Source organism: Castor canadensis, chromosome 14 (assembly GCF_047511655.1).
Source record: "Castor canadensis chromosome 14, mCasCan1.hap1v2, whole genome shotgun sequence".
NCBI classification, from domain to species: Eukaryota; Metazoa; Chordata; class Mammalia; order Rodentia; family Castoridae; genus Castor; species Castor canadensis.
The window spans coordinates 26,101,581-26,127,056 of record NC_133399.1 but is presented as its reverse complement, the minus strand read 5'-3'; the positions used below and the strand labels follow the sequence as shown (position 1 = coordinate 26,127,056).

Below are 25,476 nucleotides of genomic sequence, written 5' to 3'. Positions count from 1 at the left end.
GAGGTGCAAGGAGGGCCAGGGATTCACCCAGGGTCACAAGCAAGCAAGCTGACCACAGGGACACCAGGCAGATGCCTGGGTTTGGCTGAACATCTCCATACGCCAGCTCTAGGGGTACATGGGGTGGGAGGGGGCTGGGTCCTTGTCCTTGTCCTGCATCCAGCCTCACTACCCTCTCCCCTTCCCATCTGTCTCTATTCTCTCTGCAGCAGAAGACCCCCGGCCGCACCGAGCCGGCCCACCATTATCCGCCCAGCCGAGCCATCCCTGCTCGACTAGGCTGCACGGGGGGTGCATTCTCAGGGGGCCTCGCACACCTGCGGAGCAGGAGCTTCGGTCTGGGGCTCTCCGCCACCCCATGCTGGGACCAGGCTCCCTGGGGGCAGCCCCTTCCTCCCTAGCCACAGCCCAAGCAGGGGCTGACCTGGCCCCCATTTCTGGCTGGACACCGCACTGAGGGGCCCTGGAGTCCCAGGCATGGGCGGCTAGGGCTTTGCACTTTGGGGATGGGATCTCAGGGTGGCAGAGCAGGAACTGTCCCCTGGGTGCCATCTTGAACAGCCTTCTGGAAGGTGAAGTCCCCAGGGCGTCGTGGGGCACAAGGAGTATGCCACCGCTTTCCAGGGGCTCCCCACGGGCCATTGGACCCAGCCCTGCCCGCCTGGCCGGCCCAAGCTGTGCCTGTTCCTTCTTTGGCTACATTAACCACACAGCCTGAGCCCGGCCCACCTAGGCTGCCGGAGGTGCCTTCGCCAAACTCAGAGCTCTTGGCTCCCTCCTCCTCCTGGGTCCTCCAGGGTGACTTGGGCTCTGTGGATTGGGGGTGTTGGGGCCTCTCTGCTCCCACCCAGGCCTCTCCCACAGGGAGGGCCCTGGTGCCTCTCTCTGAGCAGAAATGTGCTCACTCGCTCGGTTTGACCACTGTAAGTGCCTGCGCTCTGTATCCTATTAATAAACTAAAATAAAAGGAAGAACCTTCTGGTGGCTGCTGTGTGGGCCTTTTGTGTCAGTGTCCAAGTTGAGGACACTGCTGTCTCTCCCACGGGGAGCCCCCACACCTCACTCACTGGGGTTTCACTTAGCTCTGGGAGCTGTCACAGCTTCTGGTCGCATGTTCTGGAGAAATCCATGCTCTAGGGGTGGCTTTTACTTTGCTTAACCTCAGGAGTGGGACAAAAGTTCACTCTTGCCGGTCACCGCCACCTACACAACAGGTCTGCTAGGTTACTACACATTCCATGGTGCTCATTTGAAGCCACACCTTGGGCCATACTGTGGTCTGGCCCCTGCCTACCTCCAGGCCCCTCTTGCCCTTTTGGGGGGGGGCGCCAGACCCTCTGGCCAGCCAGAGACATAGTCAAACTTTGCTTTCTGATTTTTCTTTTGTGCCAGGCGACCTCCTCCATCGGCTCCTGCCAGACCTTTCTTCTGAGCACCGTGGGAGACTCCTCCCGCCTACCTGGCTGCCCCCTGAGGGCAGGTCTGTCCTGGCCAGTGTCCCTGACCCCAATCAAAAGGCTCTGTGATTGATTTTTGTGATCATAATTTATTCACTCCAGCACCCAGGCCGGATGCCCTTTGTTCCTTGAGGCTCCTGGACAGGCTTTGGACAAGCCATCCCTCAGCCCCAGCTGGGGCCCCTACAGGTAGAGAGCGAGGGCCAGGTGGTCTTGCAGGGCCCCCCTCCTGGAGTTCTGTTACCAGACAATATATCCAGCGTGCCCCCCGCTGGGCCGAGGGGCCTGGGTCCCTTTCCTGTCAAATAAAGTGACTATCCTGGCAAGAACTCTGCAGCTGTGTGTCCTTCCTGGAGCAGGCCTCAGGGTCCCGCTACCACGGCCTGGCTTGGAGGGCCCAGGAGTGCGAGGCCCAGGCACCAGCCTGCTTCCTGGTCCACTCCTTCACCAGGGCCCTGGCAGCACTGATGCCAGGTGGAAGACTTGAGTTAAGGCACATTATAAAGAGGAGACCAGGAAATGCACAGGCTCCATTCCTACAGTGCGGTACCTATCATGCATGGCTCCTAGGAAATCAGGCACCTCCACTGAGCCACCACTCCCAGACCTGCAAGCCAGCTGCACTTGCTCCTTGCCTGGGCCAGGAAGGGAGATGCATGGGGCCACAGCTGAGACCACGACTGCACAGCCTCTTCTGCAGGAAAGTACATCTGGGAGGGACCTCCCCCATCCCACATGCCCACCACCCCTCCATTTTAGCGTTCACCCTCCAGGACAGGAGCTACGTGGGCACCGGGCGCTTGTCTTGGAAGAAGCGCTTGAGCGTGCAGACCTGCAACACAGCCACTAGCAACAGCACAGCCACGTTGACAGCTGACCAGAAGTTGACTCGCTCCAAGTTACCCTCCTGCAGGTTGCGGTCCCGCGCCTCAAAGGCCCGTAACAGCGTCAGCATCTGGATGCTGCGCTCCAGCCGGGTCCTCATGGTCTCGATGGATTCCTGTAGGGCAGAAGAAGGAGCAAGGTTAGGCTGCCAAAGAAATGGGGTGAGGCCATGTTGGGCAGGGGGAGAGAACTAAGAATGTAAGAATCTGCCTAAGCCAGATTCCTCCTCTGCCATGACTGTAAGCAAGTTAATTAACCTCTCTGGGTCCCAGTTTTCTATACACCTCAGTATTGCTGTGAAAATTGAATGTATAGGGTTGGAGGTATAACTCAGTGGTGGAACAGGTGCTAAGCATACATGAGGCCCTGGGTTCAATCACCAGCGTACTTTCCCCACCCCTCCCCCCAAAAATGGAATGCCTAAAGAAGTACGCAGAATATATTTTCTAGTGATTAACAGTATAGTTACTGAAGCCACAACTGACTCTGCAAGTTGTTAGCTGTGTGGTTATTTAGCTATTGTGTGCCTCAGTTTCTCCACTCTAAAACGGGGTATTTATAGCCCAGGGCCTACTTCATGCAGTGGTTATGGAGATTTGTGATATTAATTTATTTATGGTTTGAAAGTTATTTAAGCACTGAAAAAAGGGTTTATACCCAGAAATACCTTACTATTTAAATTAAGCTGATACTAGGAAGTTGGAAGAGCTAGTTCAGGCTAAAGGGGAGACCTCAGCCAAAGAGGAAGGGTAGAATGCCAGAAGTCTGAGAGGAATGCCCCCAGCTTATCTCAAGTTCACCAGGTTTATCTTCTTTTTTTTTTTTTTTTTTTTTTTGGCAGAACTAAGGTTTGAACTCAGCCTTTTGCTTGCTAGGCAGGTGCCCTACCACTTGAGCCATTTCCCCAAACCCTTTGGGTTTGAGTTATTTTTCAAATAGGGTCTTGCCTTTATGCTCAGGGGCACCAGGACAAGGATTCTATTTATGCTTCCCACCTAGCTGGGGTGACAGGTGTGCACCCCATGCTCAGCTTTTTATTGGTTGAAATAGGGTCTCAAAAACTTTTTTGCCCAGACTGTCCTCAAACCTCAATCCTGAGTAGCTATGGTTACAGGCTTGGCTTTTTTTTTTTCTTCTTCTTGAATAAATGAACTTGTCATGTTGCCCAGGCTGAATTGGAACTCTCTAAGTAGCCTAGGCTAGCCACAAACTTGCAATCCTCCTGCCTTAGCTTCCTCAGGGCTGTGACCACAGGTGTGCACCACCCTGGCTCCTGGGTGCACCTTAATGTCCCCCATCTTGACGTCCAGCATCTCTTCAGGTTCTACAGCTTCTGCCCAGCCTTCCACTTCCTCATCGTCTTGCAAGCTGTCAAAGATGAGCTCAAAGAACACCAGTTTCTCTGAGATTGTGCTGAAGGAGTTGTCAAAGCACAGTCTGTAGTCCCCAGCCTCCGTAGGCTCCACCCTGAGTGGACAGACAAACACACAGACATGACCCTTAGTGGCCAGCCAGCTGGCCTCTATGGGGCAGGCAGGATGGTAACCCGAGGCCACTGGGGAGCGGCAGGGCTGTAACTGAACCCAGGCAGACTGCAGGACTTAACTCACGTGTGCACCCCATCAGCCTTGCGAGACTCGCTGACCAACAGCACACCCTGAGGGCTCTCCAGCGTGAAATCCACGTCCAATCCAGCACCTCCGATCACCTGGAGGGAAGGTAAGAGTAAGTGGACAGATAGGGATAGGTCATGGGCATCTGCCGGAAAAGGGCCTGGGTTGAACCAACTAGCAAATGGACCACCAAGGGCCCATCTGAGCACTGCCATATCTGCGACCCTATCCCACCCCAACCCCCAAATGTCCTAGCCTCATCCCTTGCCCTGCTTCCTCCCTCATTTCATATGACGCCTCAGGGTGGGTTCTTTTACCATGCCACGCCCCCTTGAAAACTCCTTGATGGACGTTTACCTGGGCACGCCCGTTAGCTTGCACCGCCCCAAATGAAACGCCAAGGCCCTGCCTTTCCCTTAAGCCAACCCCGGAAAAACCATACTGACCACATCCCTTTTTTGAGCTTTCCTATAACCATCTTGGTCACGCCCGCTCGCGAGGGTTCTGCCTTCTGAATGGTTCTTTTTTCTCCCCATCCGGCGGTCTCACTTTACTCCCAACCTTCTTCATTCCCACCCATCCACGCCCACGTCGCACTGTCCCGCCCCTTCCGTTTAAACTCTCTAGCTCCGCCCCCGCGCTCCCAGACACTGGCTCCACCCCTTTCCAGTCCAAAGGCACGCATCGCCGCTCTGCTTAGCCACGCCCCCTCCTGTTTGTCCTCCTCTAGCTCCTGGAACAGGGTTTCTCTACCTGGTACTCGGTCTCGAGGCTTGCGTTGGCAGGCGCGGACTGGTAGAAACACTGCTTCCTTCCCGCGGGCAACAGGAACGTGAACTCGCCGTCCTGGATCGGTGGGGGTCCCGCCAATCCCACCCCAATTGGCGGCAATAGTAGCCACAGGGCCAAGGCTAGCGCCGCGCTGGCCGCCATCATGTGGGTCACCCTCTGGTGCGCTAGCGGGCCGCGGCTCCTTTAAGAGCTAGCCTTCCCGCCCCCCTCTGCTACTCCGCGAAGCTGATAGGCAGGCTCTTCTGTCAGCTCTCCGAAGGCCGCGGAGCTAAGATTGAAAGGACCCCCCGAGAGACAAGCTGCGCGAATGAGTGCCTGACACGCTTGGAAATGCTCTAATATCTACAGGCGTTTTCCTGTAAGGCCTCCAGCTCTAATCTCAATCGTTTGTGGATAGGGGAGGAAAAAAAAAATGACAAAAATGAGTAACAAGATGGCTCATCTTTTTCAGGCAACAGTTAAGACAACTAAGGTGAAGGCTGCCGGGTCCTTCTAAGATACCTCCTTGAGGTTTTCCCAGAGTACATAGCGCATTACTACTCTTAAGCAACCCCGTTTGGTGGGAGCCTGCGGGTGATTGCGGCTGGGCGTGGTCCTGCGCGCGACCCGTAGGGCTCGCGTATAAAAAGACTCAGCTGGGGCGGGCAGGAGTCTTTAATAGCGAAGTATTGGCGTTGATTTTGCTCAATGACTGTGGCCTCCCCAGACTGGGCGCCCGACCCTTCATTCTCTTTGCGCCTTAGACCATCGTTTTATCAGTGTTGTCATCTGTAAGTTGGGGGTGATGGAACGCCCACCCTATATGGCGGCTGTGAAAATGGAGTGAGTTGAAATTTGGTCCACATTGAACCCTCAGTAGAGGGACATGCCTGCCCCCCTGCATCCCAAGGGTAAAACATCCCAGGTAAAGAGTGACTGAAGTGACCCCGAGTCAGGAAAGTAGAGAAAAGGTGAAAATGGGCCTGGGAGTCCCATGCTTGATTTAAGGGCAGTCGCCCTGCATAGCCTCAGTTTCCTCATCTGCAAAATGGGGGTGATGGTAATAGGGCTGTGGTGAGGAATGGAATAATGCTTACTAAGTGGTGCATCGCAGGCCAGTGAATAATAAATAATCTGGTACTTGGTTTACTGCCTGCCATAGGCCGCCTATCACTTACCTCTCGCTCAGTCTGGCGCAGGGGATCCAGAAGCCAGGCAGATAATGAGAAAGCTTGCAGATCCCGTCTAAACATAAGAAATAAATAAAGACGGAAATCTTTAGTCTTCGAAGAGAGACAAAGTGGTTGGCAGCTGGTGACAATTACTCTTCAAATACAACTAGCGGTTGTCAGCTCTCTCCTGCTCTTGGAGAACTTGGAGAAGTAGCTCACTTTGTCATGTCCAAGTTTAAATATACAGGTGGTTTGCCGTTTTATTCGCAAGTTTTCCTTTTCTTTTTCTTTTTTTTTTTTTTGTTTGTTCTTTCGGGTTTTTTCTTCCTTCTCCTTACTTCCCTCCCTCCCTTCTTTCTTCCCTCCTCCCTTCCTTTCTTTTTCTTTCCTTTCTCCCTCCCTCCCTCTCTCACTCTTTCTCTTCTAAGACATAATCTTACTATGTAGCCCAGTTTGGCCTCAAATTTGTGATCCTCCTGCCTCCACCTCCTGGGTACTGGGATTAAAGTATGCACCATCATACCTGGCTTCCCAGTTTTTCCTTTAAATGAGCACTGTTTGAACATTTTGAAGTAGTAGAGGAGAATAGTGATTTTTAATGGATTCTTTTTTAAATGTGATAAAATTCACATTACATAGGATTAACAACTTTAGGTTTGCACTGTTGGCGCAAACCTATAATCCTAGCTACTCAGGAAGATCTCAGTTTAAAGCCAATGCCAGGAAAATAGTTAGTGAGATCCTATCTTGAAAATACCCAACACAGGCCAGGCATTGGTGGCTCAAACCTATATTCCTAGTTACTCAGAAAGCAGAGGTCAGGAGGATCCAGGTTTGAAGCCAACCCAGGCAAATAGGTCTCAAGACCCTATCTTGAAAATACCCAACACAAAATAGAGCTGGCAAAAGTGGACCTGCCTTGCAAGCATGAGGTCCTGAGTTCAAACCCCAGCACTGCCCAAAGTAAATAAATAAATAAGATTAAGAACTTTAAAGAGTACAATACAAGCCAGGTGCCAGTGGCTCACACCTGTAATCCCAGCTACTCAGGAGGCAGATCAGGAGACTCACAGTTCGAAGCCAGCCCTGGCAAATAGTTCTTGAGACCCTATGAAAAATACCCAACACAGAAAAGGCCTGGTAGAGTGGCTCAAGTGGTAGAGCACCTGCCTCGCAAGCATGAGGCCCTGAGTTCAAATCTCAGTACTGCCTCTACACACAAAGAAAAGGTCTCTGCCATGTTGGGGAAGGAGATGGGACAAAGCCTGACAGAAAATACCTTGAAAGCTTCCCTGACATGTTCAAGCTGTACTTTCCTTGATGTAGTGTTCTCTTGTTTAACAGAAAGTTTTGCTTCCCAGACTTCAGACAAAGTTGATTGTGACAGTTTTCACTTGTCTCCTCCTCATTTCTGTGACAGGATGGTCCCAGGCAAGTACTTTATCGTTCTGGCTGTCCTCTGGGATCTGAATGGGTGACTCACATCCCTCAAGTAAACAAAAACAAAAACTCTCTCCAGTGATGCCACAAATGTGTACATGTGACAGTGAACAAAAGCAACATGTCCCCAGGAAGCAGACATCCTAGGGCAGAGAGGCGACAGTTAGTTAAGTTTAACACTAAGCTGCTGCCGGGGAGTCAGACTAAGAAGTGAAATCCAGGTGGAAGATTGTGATGGGGTAGGTGATTTTGGTCATTTTGTCTGGGTAGAATCAGGGAAGCCCTCTCTGAGGAAGTGTCATTTGAGATGGAACCTGAGTGGGGCATAGTGGCACACACATATAATCTCAGCACTGGGGAGGCTGAGGCAGGAGAATCTCGACTTTGAGACCAGCCTGGGCTACATAGTGAGACCCTGCCTCAAAAAACTAAAAAATAAGACTGGGAGCATGACGCAAGTGGTAGAGTACCTATTTAGCAAGTGTGAGGCCTTGAGTTCAAACCACAGTACTGCCAAAAATAAATAAGTAAATAATAAAAAAGAAATTAAATGATGAGAATGGAAGTAGAAGGGAGAGAAAACAGTGCCCTGAGGTCAGAAGACACTCAGGAGGTTTGCCCAGAGTCAGCCTCCCGGGGTTGTTACGACCAGGACGAATTTGCACTGATATCCAAACATCTATGACCCCCTTAGACTAAACCCAGACTAAACCCAAAGATTCTGAGAATGAACTTGGTGGTCTTTTTTACTTTCTGTCCTTTCCTGTGCGTGGACCTCTATACACAGGGACTGCATGGTGGCCTGTCCTCTTGCCCCTGGTTTGGCTTGGTCCTGATTGGAGCTGACCCAAGGGCTGGTGGGGAGGGCTGGCTATGCCTTCCCTGGCTCCTGCCTTGGCGGTCTGCATTTCTCTCCCAAAGCCTGTGATACAGCTCTCTTCAGCTAACTCCCGTGATGCTGCCTCCAGGGGGACATCAGGCCTGGAGGGTCACAGCTCCTGAGCCCAGGATGTACCACCATTCCTATCTCCCGGCACCTGCCCGTGACTCCTGTCATGTGATACGTTACAAGTACCGTGTACGGTTGTTTTTCTGAGCTCGGGATCCACTAAGGTCACAATGCTGGGTTACTTATTCCTGCGCCATGTTAAATCTCTAGGATGAAGCCTTTACCTACCCCCAGCTTCCTTCCTACATAGTAGCTCCTCTACCTGGAAGGCCCTCCCCTCCTCTCCTTTCCAGGACTCTGATGTCACCTCTCCCAGAAGCCTGCCTTGAATGCACAGTGACACCTCTATCTAGCTTCACCAACTAGATCCTTACTTATTTGTCCTGACTCACTAAGCTCCTTCCAGGCAGGAGCTGTTCCACTTAGCACAATGTCTCTGGCACCCAGTACCATTCTGGACTCTTGGTGACTCTCATTAAATCATAGTGGAATAAACCAGGAATGCTTACACCCTCTTCTGCATACCCAGCCACAGAGCTCCCAAAATAGGCTGAATGAATGGTTTGGGGTTTTCAGATGAGACCATAGAGAAATGTTTTTTGTTCATTGTGTGCCAAGCACTTGATAGTCACGACACTGAAGACCCCATCTCTGTCTTCCTGGAGGAAAAGAGCTTTTTAAAGAAAACATAAATGATGGATAGGCATGGTGAGACATGCCTATAATCCCAGCTTCTAAGAAGGCAGAAATCGGAAGCTATGCTCACCACTATACCACCAATGCCTCTTGGAGGCAGAGGTTGGGAGGATCACTGTTCAAGGCCAGCCAGTTTAGCGAGACCCAATCTCAATTAATAAACTGGGTATGGTGGTATACACCTGTGAGCCCAGCTACTTGGGAGGCTGTAGGTGGGAGGATCACAGTCCAGGCTGGCCTCTAGCAAAACCATGGGAACTTACCTGAAAGATAACTAAAATAAAAAGGGCTGGGACATGCCTCAAGTGGTAGAGCACCTACCTAGCAAGTGTGGGGCTCTGAGTTCAAATTCCAGTACCACCAAAAAGAAAAAAATTTATGAAGGAAGAATTCAATAAATTCTAGAATGTTATTGAACTGCCATGCCCTAATCTAAATCATATTTGTAGAATATTATTCCAAATGACTGTAGAGTATACTTTTGTTTCCATTGTACAGAGAACATGGATCAAGATATGTTTGCTGAGGGTCTGGCTTGATGGTGCATACCTATAATCCCAGCTACCCAGGAAGCAGATGTGAGGATCACAATTCAAGGCTAGCCCTGGGCAAAATTAGTGATATCCTGTCTCAAAAACAAACTAAGCTTGGGTGGTGACTCACACACGTAATCCTAACTACTGGAGAGAGAAAGATTGGAAGGGAGTTAGTTCAAGGTCAGCCAGGCAAAAAGTTAGAAAGACCAAATATCAACAAATAAATCAAGCATGGTGCTTCACTTCTGTAATCCCAGGCCAGACTTGGACTAGGATTATAGGTGTGAGCCACTGGTGTCTAGTATGGCTTTTTTTTTTTTTTTAGCTCAGTCACAATCAAGTTTTAGTTCATGTCTATATCATTCAGCAATTGAACAGTCAAATTCATCATCTGAAATGGCTTTTTGTTGTTGTTGTTTTGGTTTGGTTTGGTTTGAGACAAGGTCTTGCTATTGTAGCACAGATGGGCCAGGAATTCATGATCCTCCTGCCTCAGCCTCTAGAGTGCTGGGATTACAGATGTGCACCACCACACCAAGCTAATGGCTCCTTTTGTTCCTTGGTGTAAGCCTCCAAGTAGATCCCAGATTGGACAGAAACCCTTGTCAAGGCGAACCTGCCCAGAAACAGAAACGTGGGAGTTCCTGGGGTGTAAACAGCAGGCACTTTATCCTGCACACTGTGTCCTGCCCTTATTCCTAGTGTCCCCTTTCACCTGGCTGGTAAAGCCACTGACTCTTTCTTTCCTGTCACTGCTCCTTGGGAGCATTTGCAACCCACTAGGCATTTTTTTGTTTTTGAAAGCCTACGGTACCTGGTATTCCCAGGCGATCTCCCATCCAAGTACTAACCAGGCTCGACCCTGCTTAGCTTCCGAGATCAGACGAGATCGGGCTCCTTCAGGGTAGGCATTGACTGCATTTCATATCATAAATTCTTCAGATTGTTTTTCCCCTGGGTCTGGGTTTTGAACTCAGGGCTTTGCTCTTGCAAGGCAGGTATTCTACCACTTGAGCCACACCTCCAGTCCATTTTGCTCTGGTTATTTTGGAGATGGGGGTCTCACGAACTTGGCTTGGCTGACTTTGAACCTTCCTCCTCCAGATCACAGCCCCCCAAGTAGCTGGGATTACAGCCATGAGCTCCTGTACCCAGCTTTCTTTGGATCTTATTACTCTTAGCCCCATTCTACAAAGAAGCAAACTGGGGCTTCCGAGAAATCAGACCTTGCCTGAGGTCACAGAGGCCAAACCCTGACCACCATACCCTGCCATCACCATCACCCCTACCCCAAGTTCATTTCACTTTTGGTGCTAGTTAGGCTGTGTTTTGTATCTGGGTACAGGTTTCCCAAGCAGCCCATGTTCACATCCATTATCAGGCCCAGAAGGATGACGAGAACAAATACCATCTCATTCATTTTTCCCTCCAGTCTACAGAATCCCAGCCAGCCAGGGGCAGAGAGGTGACCGGGTGTGTGGCTGTGCATTTAAGGAAGGGGTGGGGACAGGAGAGAGTCCCTCTGAGTGCCCAGATGTGTGTGCAACTTCCTGCCAGTGAGTAAACAGTCAGTTCGAATCAGTCCTGGTTCTCCTTTCCCCGCGCTGGCCTCGCAGGAGGAACTGGCGAAGAGCCCTGGACCCCTCTGGCCTCAGCCAGTTTTCCTGGCCACACATAGCAGGAGACGACATGCCTTGGACACTCTTGCTGTTTGCAGCCGGTGAGTCTCATGCCTACCCGCACTCTGGCCCCCTCCCCTGCCCCTTGCCAAGGGGACAGAAATCAGCCCAGGCTGCCAGGGTGTACAGGAGGCCCATCCCACTCACCCTTTTCAACTTAGGCTCCTCATCGCCCCAAATCAAGGTTTTCAGAAATCTTACCCTGCTGGAGGCAGCCACAGCCATACCCATGACCCAGGCCCTTGGCCTCCCCAGGCCCTACCTCCAGGACTGGGTCGTCAGTAGTCTGCCTGGTAGGAGGTTGGGTGACCCAGTTGTAATCCTTCCCCTCTGCTCAGGAGCCTGGGGTAGCTGATGGAGAGAGTTGCCCTTAGTAGAAACTGCCTCCTACAGGAAGCCCTCCTGGGTCACACTGTATACTAAGAGCAGCCCCAGGGAAGAGAGGGGACCCCTCAGCCCTCCCAACCCTCCTCTCTCCCCTCTTGCTTACCCCTTTCCTGCCACCCTGGCCTCCTTACCTCTCTTTCTTTTTTTTTTGGTAGTACTGAAAATTAAACTCAGGGCCTTTCACTTGCTAGACAGCTGCTTGACAACTTGAAGCATGCCCCCAGCCCTTTTTGCCATGGTTGTTTTTCAATTAGGGTCTTACGCTTTTTGCCCAGAGTCAGTTTCGGACAGAGATCCTCTTACATCTACCTTCCAGTAACTGGTACCATAGTCACATACCACGATGCCCAACTTGTTGATTGGAATGGGGTCTTGCTAACCTTTTGCCTGGACTGGTTTTGAACTGTAGTCCTCTTGATCTCCACCTCCCAAGTAGCTAAGATTACAGGTGCGCATCACCACACCTGGACCCTCTCCTTGATTTGACTTTTTTCTTGTGGTACTGGGGATAGAACCCAGGGCCTCCCAATGTGCTAGGCAAGGGCTCTACCACCGAGCTATACCCCCAGCTCAGTTCACCCCTCGTTGAACATCCCATGCCCTGTCCATCCTCTGTGCCTTTGCCTGTGTCATTGCCTTGCACGGGGGTAGCTCCCTCAGCTCTTCGCACAGGTCCTTCCTCACCACACAGAACTCTGCTGACCTGTCAGCTTCTTCCGGGAAGCCCTCCAGGGTCACCCCAGCTCACACAGAGTTCCCATTTCCCAGGACTACTTGTCTTCTTGAGAGAACATCAGCTGCCCAAGGCAAGCACGTCTGTCCATTTGTGTCTCTTGCACTCAGAATATGGCAGGGGTGTTGTGTAATTGATTGGCATATGTAACTCAGTAGAGCACGCAAAACCCTGAGTTTGATCCAAAAAAATAAAACTAAAAAGGCCTAGAGAGGGTGATCTGCTTGCCCAAGAACACAGAGCCAGCTGAGCCTGCACTCTGACCTACCTCATATTCTGCACCGCAGGCTCCTTGGCCATCCCAGCACCGTCCATCTTCCTGGTGCCTCCCTACCCGAGCAGCCAAGACGACCCCATCCACATCTCATGCACGGCCCCCAAATACTTCCTTGGGGCCAATTTCACACTGTACCGAAGCGGACAGGTGGTTCAGCTCCTGCAGGCCCCCGCAGATCAGCCTGGCGTCACGTTCAATGTGAGTGGTGGTGGCGGCAGAGGCGGCAGTGGTGAGGCTCCTGGAGGGATATTCCACTGCCAATACGGTGTGATGGGGGAACACAGCCAGGCCCAGATGTCAGACCTCAGCCAGCCTGTGCAGGTCGCGTTCCCAGGTAAGAGCTCCTCTAGGCCCTAAGTTGTGCCAGGTGCTGTTCCCTCTGCTGGGACAACTCTGAGGGAAGACCAGGCCAAGTGTCACTTGCCTTTTCCTTGTCCATCCTCAAAGCCACTGTAAGAGATAGGTACTGGCCTAGAACTTGATCCTCCTGCCTCCTCCTCCTGAGTGCTGGGATTACAGGTGTGTACCACCAAGCCCAGCAATCATAAAATTGCAAAGGGAGCAAGTGAAGAGAAAAGGTAGAACAGCCTGGCAAAGGGTTCTTTTTTTTTTTTTTTGCGGTGGTGGACATGGAACCCAAGGCTGTGTGCATGCCAGGTAAAACAAACATTCTGCCACTTGAGCCAGGCCCCCAGCCCGAACGGCATCATTTTAAGAGGCAAATAGGGTGGTCACGGAAAGCCCTGAGGTTATGTTGGAGCAGAGATGGGAATGAAGCTGAGTGTAGTGGGTCATGCCTGTAATCCCAGCAGTCAGGAAGTCAAGGCAAGAAGGTTATGAGTTTGAGACCAGCCTGGGCTACATAGTGAAACACTGTCTTAAATCACCCTCACCAAAATCTGAAGGATAAGGAGACAGTCACGTGGGTATCTGGGACAAGAGGATTATAGGCAGAGGAAACAGACTGTGCAAACGGCCCTGGGGCTGGAGTGTGCCTCATGTGTGTGAGGTGCACAGAGAATTCCCTATATAGCTGAAGTCTCATGAACAAGGAGGAAGGTGTAGAGACAAGACAGGGAGGTGATAAGGATCATAACAGGCCATGGCCACAGGAGGAGTTTCAGCTTTTTGTCTGAGCGAGGTGGAAACACTGGGAAGGCTGGTGTCTTTCTCCAGGCTTTGCAGGAGAGGAGGCTTGGCATGGGCTATGGGTCAAGAGGCCCAGGGATGGGACCGGGGTGTGGTGAGAGGCTGAGTGGGTGCCTAATGTGACAGGGTCTGGGTTCCATCCCCAGCACCACAAGAAGGCCTAGAGGGAGGAGAGGGAGGAAGGGAGGGAGAGAGGAAAGGGGAGGGGCCCTCCGCGGACCTCTCAGTCATAGCCATCAGAAGAAAGCCCCGCCTGTTGTGACAGCTGAGCAGCCTGTCTTGCCGCCAGCCTTGAGCTGCTCTGTCAAAGGCTCCCTTCTCTCACCTTGGCCGTGTGGTCTTGGAGGTGGGAAATGACTGCATCCCTCCCTCCCCACATGAATGAGTGAACAAGGCCAACGATGTAAGCAAACCAACAGCTTTCCTTCCTCACCCCACCCCAGCTTAGCAGCTCCTGGATTCTGCTGGGTCAGAGGATCTCCTTCTGTCCTCCCAGGCCCCCTGAGAGACTCCTCCACCTCTGTCCCAAAGGGACAGCTGAGGCCCTTACAGAGAAGAAGGCTCTGGAACTCGTTTCTTGGGAGACACCCTCTGTGTGGACTTCAGTGTCCACTGTGTGGCTGGGGTGGATGTCACCTGACTCTTTAGTACCTAGACAGAAGCCAGCAGGATGCTTCAGGTAGTAAAACACTAAAAACCTGATTCAAACTTGTTTCAGTCATGAAAGAGTTTTTAATTCACTGTAGTCATTTATAGTATGACTTCAGGTATGGGTGGATCCAGGAACTCAAAGATGTCAGGAATTATTTGCCATCTCTCAGGTCCCCTTTCTTCTGTGTTTTATTCTTAGGCAGGCCCTACCCCTCATGGTGACAAAATCACATTCAGCAGCTACAGATATAGTTACCACCAGCACTGCAATGCTAACCAGTCAGAGGAATAAACCTCCATTTTTTTTTTTTAACTCAGGGTTTCACACTGGCAAGGCGGTTCCCTACCACTTCAGCCATTCCTCCAGCCCAAGGAATAGACTTCTCTGCCCAGCCATCTAGCCAAAGTCCCACAGTTAGATTTCGTTAGCTCAGAGGATGGCTGCATAGCCATCCCGGAACCAATCAGAATGGCCAGATGGAGGGAATATGCTAATTGCCCAGATGCAAGGTTTGCTAAGTGCTGGGGGTCCAGCTACACTCACACCACATGGCTGCAGCTCACGTCTGTAGTCCAAGCTACTTCCCAGGCTGAGATCAGGAGGATCGAGGTTCAAGGCCAGTCCAAACAAATAGTTCCTGAGACCCCCATTTCCAAATAACCAGAGCAAAATGGACCGGAGGTGTAGCTCAAGTGGTGGCACTCCTACTTTGCAAGAGGGAAGCCCTGAGTTCGAACCCCAGTCCCGCCAAAACAAAAACCAAAACCATGGGGAGGGGGGATGCCTGTGGGGAGAGGGTTGGCTCCCAAAAGGTAACTTGGAGAGATGATGGGTGTCTCACCCTTTCCTTGTCCCCCACAGCTCCGTTATCTGGCCTCATTATCTCCTCCCACTTTGTTCTAGTGCCCACCTGGATCCTGGTGCTATCCCTGAGCCTGGCTGGCGCCGTCCTCCTCATTGCCGGGCTGGTGGCCCTAGCTGTGGTGGTCAGAAGAGGTAAAAAAGAACAAAGAATGCATGGCCTGATGGCTGTCAGTTTGCAACTTCTAGAACTTACTAATGTGCACAAACCCTACTTCTCCTTTCCTTTTCTTTTGTTTTTTTATTTTTTGTAAGGACTGGAGTTTGAACTCAGGGCTTTGCACTTGCAAAGGAGGCTCTCTACAACTTGAGCCACACCTCCCAGTCCATTTTGCTCTGGTCATTTTAGAGATGGGGTCTTGGGAACTATTTGCCCAGGCTGGCCTCAAATCCTGATCCTCCTAATTGCAGCCTCCTGAGTAGCTAGGATTACAGGCATGAGCCACCAGCGCTTGACTTTGGCTGTGTTTTTATTGTAGTAAAATATGCATAGTATACAACTCAGTGCCATTGAGTACATTTACATTATTGTGCAACCATCACCTCCATCTGTCTTTAGAACTTTTTCATCACCTCAAACTGAAACTCCATCCTCATGAAGCAATAACTCCTATTCCTTCCACCCACAGCTCCTTACAGCTATGGAAACTTCATTTTTTTGTTTATTTGTTTTTATTTTTGAATATTTGAGATAGGGTCTCATTATGTATCCCAGGGTGGCTTCACACTCAAGATCCTCCTGCCTCAGCCTCCTGAGGGATGGGATTACAGGCATGTATGACCACACCCTATGAAACTCATACTATTTTTTTTTCTTTCTTTCTTTCTTTCTTTTTTTTTTGTGGCACTGGGGCGGGCTTGAACTCAGGGCCTCATGCTTGCTAGGCAGGTGCTCTACCACTTGAGCGACTCCACCAGCCCGTTTTTGTGATGGGTATTTTCAAGATAGGTTCTCATGAACCATTTGCCCAGGCTGACTTCAAACTGCAGCCCTTTTGATCTCTGCCTCCTGAGTTGCCAGGATTACAGGTGTGACCCACTGGCTCCTGGATTGTTTGAAAATTTCAACATACATTAGTCCTATAATTGAAGAAAAGAAAATCAGAGTCAGAGTGATGGTACACACCTGTAATCCCACAAGTTGGATGGCAGAAGCAAGCCAACCTACACTACATAGTGAGACCCTGTCTCAAAAATGAGAGAGAGAGAGAAAGTCATTTACAGTAGCTCTCTTGTGGAGTGATAAATTTGCCTGGGAGAGGCAAGGCCAGGTTGCAAAGGTATAAAGAGGTCTTTTGTGCCAGGCACCAGTGGTTCATGCCCAGAATCCCAGCTACTTGGGAGGTTGAGGGTAGGAGGATCATGATTCAAGGCCAGCCCAGGCAAGTAGTTCATAAGACCCCAGCTCCAAAATAACCAGAGCAAAATGGACTGGAGGCGTGGCTCAAGTGGGAGAGTGCCTGCTTTGCAAGAACAAAGCCCTGAGTTCAAACCCCAGTCCTACCAAAATAATTTAAAAATAAAGAGGGTTTTTGTGATACTGGGGCTTAAACTTGAGGGCTGTGCCACTTGAGCCACACTCATATAGAGGGAGGTCTTGATTTCTTGGGCTTAGAAACTTGTTGAATGAATACAAAACCCATGTTTAACAAATGCCTGTCTCTCTCTTTCTTGTTCCAGTTAGAGTAAAACACCTGCAGAAGAGAAGGTAAGACCCTCTCTGAAGACTTTGGAGGGTGGTTTGTGGATTGCATAGGTGTTCCACCCCCAAATGGTCCCTCTGATGGGAAGAGTGATGAATGGGAACAGGTGTCATTTATTAAGTGCCTACCGTCCTGGACCCTGAAGCAGGAGCTCACCTTATCCTCCCAGAGTCCTGGAAGGAGGTGAGATCAATAAGCCCATTTTACAGATGAGAATACTAAGGCCAAGCTCTCAGTCACCCAGGGAGCAGGTAGCTCAGCTCTCTTCCTATCCCCTCACGGCCAGCTGCCAAAAAATTGTGAAAATAACTCCAGATATCCACAGCAGGTTTCTGTGGATCCCCTGGGGTTTTGCATTGCCAAAGTTGTGCTGGAGGTGGCCCTGTGGGACAGCCCTGAGGGCCATCGTTGATTTGGGCATGCAGGCCTCTTGCCAGAGGACATGGGGGAGCCACGTACATGTGGTTAGGAGCCATGGCGGTGTAGAACAATTGTCGGGTCTCACTGGCTACTTTCTTCTGAATCCTTTTGCAGAGAGCAGGAATCTTGCTGGGCTCAGATTAACTTCGCAACTACAGGTCTGTGCCTCCTTGTCACCAACCCCACCTGGGTGAGGCCACTGCCTCAGAATGACATCTTTACTTGGACATCTGTGAATTCAAGACACACCCTCCAGTCTCCTTCCCCTGGGAAAGTTTGCACAGTCTCTCCTTATCACAGCCTCCTGCTTTCACGAGCTCAGCCCACGGTCTAGAACAGTCTCCCTCCTTCCAGCCACAGTCTAGATAGTTGCCTCCTCTGGGAAGCCTTCCATGATTGCTTCCTAGACAGGGTCTATACTTGTTTCTACCCCACAGTAGAAGCATGATTAAGTGATCATGGGGTGCTTGTGGATTTGAGACTCGCTTGCTTCCACTGCTGAGTGGCCTTAGAGGGAAGGACCTGGGTGGGTCACATGGGGTGCACACCTTCTGTGAATGAATGAATGCTGCTCCCTTGGCTTTCCAGATGTGTGGTTCTGCCAGTGGCCACTAGGGTGCAAGAGGCAGCCAGTCTGCGATGCAGGTGGGCAGAGGGCCTAGTGCAGAAACTTCATTTTCTGCACTTGATTCACTACTTGATGTATTTATTGAGCTCCTACTGTATGCTGAGATCTGGGAGGACTCTGTGATGATCAAAACAAATGTGGTCTCTGTCCACAAGCCTGGGCTCCAGTGGGAAAACAGGGAATGGAGGGGTCTGGGACCAGGCAGGTGGTTCCGGTGGAACAAGAGGAGGACATAGGCAGGTGAAAAGTGGGTGATCGAGCAATTGGAGGAGACCCTGGGGAACGGGAGGAGCCAGCAGGTGTCCCTTCTAGAAGGCAGTGGTTAACAGAAGCACCTGATTTCCTGAGGGCATGGGGAGCCCCCCTCCACCCCTTAGGAGGGCTTTGCTGAGGGGAGGGACTGGTTCAAGTTGTAGGTCAGGTTCCCAGCTCATTGCAGAGTGGGTGGAAGGAGCAGGAGAGGATGCTGGGAGACGGCCGCCTCCTTCCTCAGGGGTGACTTTGGCTTCCAGGCTGCAAGCAGGGGCAGAAGTGTAGTGCCCAAGGAAGTGGCAACTGGTGCCCAACCTGACTTTCCCCTCTCTCTTTCAGACATGTCCTTTGATAACTCCCTGTTTGCCATTTCCACGGTGAGTTGCTCTTTTTATTTCTCCCCGTTTTTCCTGCTGATGCTCCGAACTACAGGAAGATGGGCGTCACCACTGGGCTGGGATGACTTACCGACCCTGAGCTCCACTGACCAGGAAGAAAGCCAGAGTCAGGGCACTGATCCCGCTATTGAGAGTGATCATTGTCATTTGGGCGGGGGGGAGCTCATGCAATTGTGGGTAGCATGTTTTTTGGACTTAATTAGGCCAACCCCTCAGACTAGTGATAAAAGATTCAGGTGGCTTTGGTGACTTCTCTGGAGTCCTTCACGGAGCCTTGTGACAATCTGATGCACTCTGATTTCCTCCTGGCACAAAGATGGCTTGTTTTTGTGTTCCGTACAGCTTAAATGTCCCACTGTGTGTTTGTGCTCCCTCATGTCACATAGTGTCAGTGCTGGGATTCAAGCCTGGGTCTATGGTAGCTTGAGGTGGCCTTGGGGCTCATTCTTTATTATTATTTTTTGGCAGTACTGGGGTTTGAACTCAGGACCTTGAGCTTACTAGGCAGACTTTCTACCCTTGAGCCACACCTCCAGCCCTTTTGCTTTGAGTCTCCTACTTTTGCCTGGGCAGCCTCAGACTATGATCCTCCTAACTCTTGCCTACTGAGTAGCTGGAATTATAGGCAGGAACCATTACACCTGACTACTACTACTATTACATATATATATATATATATATATATATATATATATATATATATATATATTTTTTTTTTTTTTTTTTTTAGTACTGGGGTTTGAACTCAGGGCCTACATCTTGAGCCACTCCACCAACCTTTTTTTTGTAATGAGTTTTTTCAAGATAGGGTCTTGTGAACTATTTGCCCTGGCTGGCTTTGAACTGAGATTCTCCTGATCTCTGCCTCCTGAGTAGCTAGGATTACAGGTGTGAGCCAATGGTGCCAGGCTTACTATTTTTTTTTTTTTTAAATTAAATTAGAGATGTGACCCATGAATTTCACAGGTCAAGGAAATGGAAATGTTCAGCAAACATTTCTCTGTGGAGATGGGTACAGCTCTCCCCACTAGAGGTGGTTTCAGCAGTCCCACTAGGACACATGACTGCTGAAGAACGTTTGAATTTTCCCAGGGAACCATAGAGTGAGTGAAGAGTGGAGTGACTGGAGTCAGGTGCTCACAGGTGCCCTCTGGTGGCTTCTGCAGAGAAGAGACTAGAGGGTGGGAACAGCAGCAACAGAAGTGGCAGAAGTTAACACTTACAGGACAGGGTAGATTCAGGTGGCACTGCTATGGACTTGGATGAACCAAGGGAGGGGTTGGGGTTGGGGGAGGGGTAGCCTGGGATGGACATTATGCAGAAATGGGCCATCCAGACCCCAGCCTGGAGTTCCAGAGAGATGTGAGTACTGCAGGTAAGACCTGGAGGCACTGGGCCACTGATGGGGGAAAGGAGTGGACTTGGCACAGCCTGTTACACCCTAGGAGGTCCCAGCTCTAAGAATAAATCCTAAATTCTTTTGTTTTTTTTGCAGTACTGGGGTTTGAACTCAGGGCCTTCACCTTGAGCCATTCCACCAGCCCTTTTTTGTGAAGGGCTTTTTAGAGATAGGGTCTCTCTGTTTTCCTGGGGCTGGCTTCAAACTGTGATCCTCCTGATCTCTGCCTCCTGAGTAGCTTGAATTATAGGCGTGAGCCACTGCGTCCACAGCCTCCACTTTAAATTTCTTTTTGAAGCCTGAGAAGTGTGTGCTGTTGGCTAAAATGACTACATAGTCGCTGATACTGATCTTGAGGAAGGCCTCTTCTGTAACTTTCTAATAACTTATGTAGGGGGTGAGGTTGGCTATTTTCTTTCTTTTATTTTTTTTTGTGTGACAGAACTGGGGTTGGAATTCAGGGTCTTGCACTTGCTGGGCAGTGCTTTATTAATTGAGCCACTCCACCACCCCTTTTGGCTTCAGGCTGTTTTATTTTTTTAAGGTAAAAAGTCGATGATCACTTCATTTTTTAAAAAATTTATTAGCCTAATAATTGTACAGGAGGATACATTGTGATATTTACATATGTGTTTACAATATATCTTGTTAGATTTACCCCCTCTGTCTTTCTCTCTTACCTCCTCCCCCCTTCCTAGAAGAATTGCAACAGGTTTCATTCTTCTATTTTCAATATATGGATACAAAATACTTATACTTTTACGTATTCTCTCTCATTCATCCTTTCCTTGTGCCCGCCCCCATCCCACTGGTACCCATCCCTGGAAAGACCTATTTTACCCTCCGGCTCTTCATTTTTTCAACGTGTATATTAATGTCCCAGGGGAGTTTCACCTTGGTACTTCAAGTCTGTATACCTTGTACTTTAATCAAATTAATGCCCCCCCACACACATTACTTACTCTTCTCTATCACCATGTGCTAAATAATTTTGTTTGGCAGTACTGGGGTTTAAACTTAGAGCCTTACGCTTGCTAGACAGCTGCTCTATCACTTGAGCCACTCCACCAGCCCTTTAGGTTACTTATTTATTTATTTTTGCGGTACCAGGGCTTGAACTCAGGGCCTATACCTTCAACCATTCCAGCAGACCTTTTTGTGTGTGTGTGTGTGTTAGGTATTTTCAAGATAGGGTCTCTTGAACTATTTGCCCCAGCTGGCCTTGAACCGCGGCGATCCTCCTGATCTCTGCCTCCCAAGTAGCTAGGATTACAGGTGTGAGCCACCAATGCCTGGCTTCCTTTAGGTTATTTTTGAGATAGGGTCCTGTGTTTTTTGCCCAGGCCAGACTTGGAGGGAGATCCTACTTGTGCCTCCCTAGCTTTGATCACAAGCCTGTGCCATCATTCCTGGCTTATTTGCTGAGATGGAGTCTTGTAACTTTTTGCCTGGGCTGTCCTTGAGCCATGATTCTCCCAATTTCTGCCTCCCAAGTAGCTGGGATTATATAAGTGAGCCACTGTGCTTGGCAGCTTTTTTTACAAACAGGATGCTGGGGCTGGACCTGGTTTTTAGTGGGGGTCACCCGGCTAAAGAGGGTCAGGACTATGAATGGAATACCAGCCCATTGTCTGAATTGCTTGGCTTCAGTTCTAGAAAGATCATCTCTCCTTCCATTTGTGGCAAAGCCTCCAAGATGAAGGAGAGAGGAGGTTTTTTGAAGTTTTTTTCTTTTTTTTTTTTTGCAGTACTGGGGTTTGAACTCAGGGCCTACACCCTGACCCACTCCACCCGCCCTTTTTTGTGAAGGTTTTTTTTTTTTTTAGATAGGGTCTCTCGAACTATTTGCTCGGGCTGGCTTTGAACCTTGGTCCTCCTGATCTCTGCTTCTTGAGAAGCTAGGATTACAGGCATGAACCACCAGTGCCTGACCACCAACCCTGTTTTTTGTGATGGGTTTTTTGAGATAGGGTCTCGAAAACTATTTGCCTGGGCTGGTTCCTGATCTCTGCCTCCTGAGTAGCTAGGATTACAGGCGTGAGCCACTGGCACCTGGCTGGTTTTTGAAGGTTTTGAGGGTGCTGGACACCGGAAGGGTAAAAGACAGGAATGGATGTGTTCATGGAGCACAGAGTTTTGGAGGGGCCAGCCACTTTATATATTTTACTTCAAGTCTCATGGCAATGCCGGTGGGTACCAGCATTCTTCCCATTTTTTCAGAAGGGAAAACTGAGGCCCAGAGGGTTTAAGTCACTCAACTGATGTCACACTGTTGGGAAGTGATGGAACCAAGATTTGAACACTGTCCCGTGATGTCTCTACTCAGCAGAGAGGAAGGCAGGAGGAGAGCCTTCAAGCTTGGGATGTGGGGAGATGGGGAAGGGTGAGATGAGAACCCATTAGGCTTGTAATATGGGGAAACCCCTAGATCCTGATACCCCCCAAATCATGCTGATCTCTCTTTCTCACTTATATGGTTAAAGAAAATTATGTCAGAAGATGACCCGGTGGCCACCCTGGATAGTCATTCCTGCAATTCTGGGGCCCGAAAGAGGCCCACCTCTACATCATCCTCACCGGAGCCCCCTGAGTTCAGCACTTTCCGGGCCTGCCAGTGAGGCTGAAGAATGGGGACCCTTCATTGTGGGGGCTCCAACTACTGTTTTCTCAGGGAATTGAACAGGGAAGATCAAGGAGTCCTCTGGTCCTAGGACCTTCCTTACAGAAGATGAGAGAGGAGGCCAAGACATAGGTCTGGAGGCTGGACAGAAAGCAGGAAGCCTGTCTGTGGATTCCCAGCTTCTAAAGACTACCAGGGAAGATGTCACGGTCACTTCTGGCACCCCAGTTGGACATAAGAGGTCAAAACACTCCACAACTCCAGCCCCTTCACTCCCCATTTCTTCATTCTCCACCTGCACTTGACCTGGCCACTTGACTTCCTGCGTTTTGTGAGCACAGGGTTCCAAAGGTGTGTTCTGTGCGTTCGCCCTGCTGGCATGTCTAAGTTATTATAGCACGTGGTAAGATGTCTCTAAGGGCTGTATGGCATGTAATCTTCAAGCCTGGGACTTCTGGCACCCTATTATGGATAGAGGGGGGCATCCCCGTCAGGGTGGGCTGTGAGGCCTGTGGGGGTGCAGGAAGTGAGGTGCTGCTGCACGGGGGTCCCTGCATTGAGGTGAATAGGAGGTGGAATGACAGCGGGGTTTGGGGGAGAATGAGGAAGTCCAAGGAAAGGTAGGAGCTGCAGTAGATGGGACCTGGGACAGCGGAGGGGTGTTGGGACCACTGTTGGACTCACTGGCTCACTGTTGCACTCACGGTGGGGAGGAGAGTAACTGAGGAAAGGGTGAGACCCCCGAGAGAGAGGTGGAAGATTTTTGTGTTTGTGCGGAGGTTCAGATACAATGCAGAGGCCAGGGGCACATCTCAAACAGCTTTTCCTCCAGGGCGGCAAAGCCTTCGGACGACGGGCTGGGGGCGTGTCCTTAGGCCCTGGCCACGCCCTCGTACCAGCGCTCTCCCACAAAGCCGGGCGGGAGGGGAGCAGGGCAGGTATGGGGGCGGGGCCTCATCGTGGCCAGTCCCCGCCTTTTCTCTGGCCGCCTCAAAACGCCGAGCGGGGCCAGGGGGCGGAGCCCGGCCTCAGGGGCGTGCCCGACCTGTCAGCGTTTACCGCCCTTGGCACACCCTCAGGTTGCCGCCTGTGTAAGGGCAGCCGGGTAGTGCGGGGCAGGGCCTGAGGAGGGGAGTGTCCGCGCGGCGGAGCACAGGCCATGACGCACGCCTTGCCCCGCCCACCTCGAGCTGCCTCACCGCCTTACAAAGGGGGGGCGGGACCCAACCATCGAAGGGGCGTGTCCTCGCAGCTTAACCACGCCCCAGTGACAAGCTGCGCCCTGCCCACTTCGACCTACCTCACCGCCATACAAAGCGCTGCCGTTCGCGCGGCGCCGGTCTGGGGGCGGGGCCCAGGCCGCCTAAGGGCGTGTCGCGAGGCCGGGTACCGCCCCCTGACGTAAAATCCTCCACCCCGACGCACGCTCCCGCCCCCGGCGTCCCTAGCCGCGGAGCCACCTCACAAAGCGGCGACCGTTCGCGCGGGGCGGGGCGGGGGCGGGGCGGGGCCGGGCCCCGCCCCTCCAGCGCACTCGCTCTCTACTGTCGCCCAAGGCCGCCAGCAGGGGCCGCTGCGCCACCCTGCCGGGCCGCGGCGGCGGCGGCGGCGGCGGCGAGGCGTCGCGTTGCCGGCAGGTGGCGCTGCCCGGCTCGGCCTCGGCCTCGGCCTGCGAGGCGGCGGCAGCGGCGGCGGCCTGGGCCCGGGCGCGGTGGCGGCGGCGGGGCCTGGAGCCGGATCTAAGATGGCAGCGGCGGCGGCTGCGGTGGGGCCGGGCGCGAGTGGCGCGGGAGCGGCTGTCCCGGGCGGTGCGGGCCCCTGCGCGACCGTGTCCGTGTTCCCCGGCGCCCGCCTCCTCACCATCGGCGACGCGAACGGCGAAATCCAGCGGCACGCGGAACAGCAGGCGCTGCGCCTCGAGGTGCGCGCCGGCCCGGACGCGGCGGGCATCGCCCTCTACAGCCGTGAGTGCGGGGCCCGGGCCGGGTGAGGGCCGCACGGCGCGCGGGGGCTGCGCACGCGGCTGGCCGCACTGGGGGCCGGAGGGAGGGGCCCCGAGCCGAGGTGGGGGGAAGGTGGGCACCTGGCGGAGGGTCTGGGCGGCTGAGCTGGAGTGAGGGAGTGTGGGACACCGGCGTCAAGAGACAGAAAGAAAAGAGGGCGTGCGTGGTGACCAGAGGAGAGAGGTGCCGGAATAAGAAGGGAAGCGGGAAATGGGCCTGAGATTTGGGAAGAGGCAGTGGGCAGGAAGTGGGGTCCACCGGTGGAAAGGGGAATTCGGAAGGATCCGGGCTCGGGGGGCTCGGGAGCGGGTGTGGCTGTCTTGGCCGGGAGGAGGGTGTGGTGTGGGCAGCCTCTGGCCATCTCAGGGGACCCCCTGGACTCCTAAGGACTGTTGGAAAGTGGCTCCCTGTTTGGGGCGACCGCGAGGATGGGGCGACCGGGAGGACAGGGCGCCACCCCTGAAGAGGGCTTGGCCTTCAGGACCCCCTACTGGGAAACTGCTCTAGCTGGGAGAGGGTCCGGCGGGGGCCCTCGGATGGAAACGTGGAAGGGGAGGGCGGCTTTCTGATGGCCGGTTTAGAAGTCAGAGGTAACCACCGCCACCTTGCTCGCCACGCGCCTCCTGTCTTTTGGGGGATGTGAGAAGCTGGTGACATTCTCAGAAGCTGCTTTCAAAACTGACATTTCATTGGTGGTGTGGGGGGATCGCAAACGAGTTGGCTAAGCCCCCTCCCCCACTCCAGACTTTGTAGCACATCCTATTTCTTCCTGTGGTTACTCTTTTTCTCTCGCAGA

General features: G+C 51.9%; 4 protein-coding genes, 2 non-coding genes and 1 pseudogene across 18 annotated transcripts in view; 4 read left to right on the top strand and 3 right to left on the bottom strand.

Moving 5' to 3' along the window:
- Nucleotides 1-1,786, top strand: part of Dnm2 (dynamin 2) — a 73,997-nt gene extending 72,211 nt beyond the window's left edge. For 4 of the 11 annotated variants that reach the window (XM_074054066.1, XM_074054068.1, XM_074054067.1 and 1 more), the window contains one exon: nt 1,393-1,786. In XM_074054066.1, coding sequence (XP_073910167.1) covers nt 1,393-1,432 — 40 coding nt within the window. In that variant the 3' untranslated portion in view covers nt 1,433-1,786. Of the gene's footprint in view, nt 1-209; nt 980-1,392 lie in introns of those variants that run through there. The other 7 variants (XM_074054063.1, XM_074054059.1, XM_074054062.1 and 4 more) reach the window with 2 other exon arrangements.
- Nucleotides 1,527-4,988, bottom strand: Tmed1 (transmembrane p24 trafficking protein 1). 2 transcript variants are annotated; one of them, XM_020167694.2, is made up of 4 exons: nt 4,709-4,988; nt 3,953-4,050; nt 3,626-3,809; nt 1,527-2,457 (listed from the first exon to the last, which is right to left on the bottom strand). In XM_020167694.2, exons 1-4 carry the CDS (start codon nt 4,889-4,891, stop codon nt 2,239-2,241), a joined length of 684 nt encoding a protein of 227 aa, XP_020023283.1. In that variant the 5' UTR covers nt 4,892-4,988; the 3' UTR covers nt 1,527-2,238. The 2 variants fall into 2 exon arrangements, with proteins under 2 accessions (XP_020023283.1, XP_073910180.1); XM_074054079.1 differs by lacking the exon at nt 4,709-4,988 and adding an exon at nt 4,402-4,550.
- Nucleotides 4,989-6,442: 1,454 nt separating this feature from the next.
- C14H19orf38 (chromosome 14 C19orf38 homolog) overlaps nt 6,443-25,476 on the top strand; it is a 41,528-nt gene continuing 22,494 nt past the window's right edge. Inside the window, exons 1-8 of the mRNA XM_020167708.2 lie at nt 6,443-7,577; nt 11,136-11,239; nt 12,606-12,929; nt 15,300-15,392; nt 16,938-16,965; nt 17,495-17,538; nt 18,600-18,637; nt 22,541-23,028. Of these exons, the coding sequence (XP_020023297.2) occupies nt 7,573-7,577; nt 11,136-11,239; nt 12,606-12,929; nt 15,300-15,392; nt 16,938-16,965; nt 17,495-17,538; nt 18,600-18,637; nt 22,541-22,675 (771 nt within the window). The 5' untranslated portion in view covers nt 6,443-7,572 and the 3' untranslated portion in view covers nt 22,676-23,028. The remainder of the gene's footprint in view (nt 7,578-11,135; nt 11,240-12,605; nt 12,930-15,299; nt 15,393-16,937; nt 16,966-17,494; nt 17,539-18,599; nt 18,638-22,540; nt 23,029-25,476) is intronic.
- Trnaa-cgc (transfer RNA alanine (anticodon CGC)) lies at nt 7,038-7,110 on the top strand. The gene has a single exon. It is a non-coding gene; the product is annotated as a tRNA-Ala (tRNA).
- On the bottom strand, nt 9,845-9,916 carry LOC141417153 (small nucleolar RNA SNORD5). Its single transcript, XR_012441756.1, has one exon. It is a non-coding gene; the product is annotated as a small nucleolar RNA SNORD5 (small nucleolar RNA).
- Nucleotides 10,322-10,435, bottom strand: LOC141416953 (5S ribosomal RNA; annotated as a pseudogene).
- Carm1 (coactivator associated arginine methyltransferase 1) overlaps nt 24,402-25,476 on the top strand; it is a 42,376-nt gene continuing 41,301 nt past the window's right edge. Inside the window, exon 1 of one of the 2 annotated variants that reach the window (XM_020167697.2) lies at nt 24,402-24,641. In XM_020167697.2, the coding sequence (XP_020023286.1) occupies nt 24,422-24,641 (220 nt within the window). In that variant the 5' untranslated portion in view covers nt 24,402-24,421. The remainder of the gene's footprint in view (nt 24,642-25,476) is intronic. The other variant, XM_020167696.2, reaches the window with a different exon arrangement.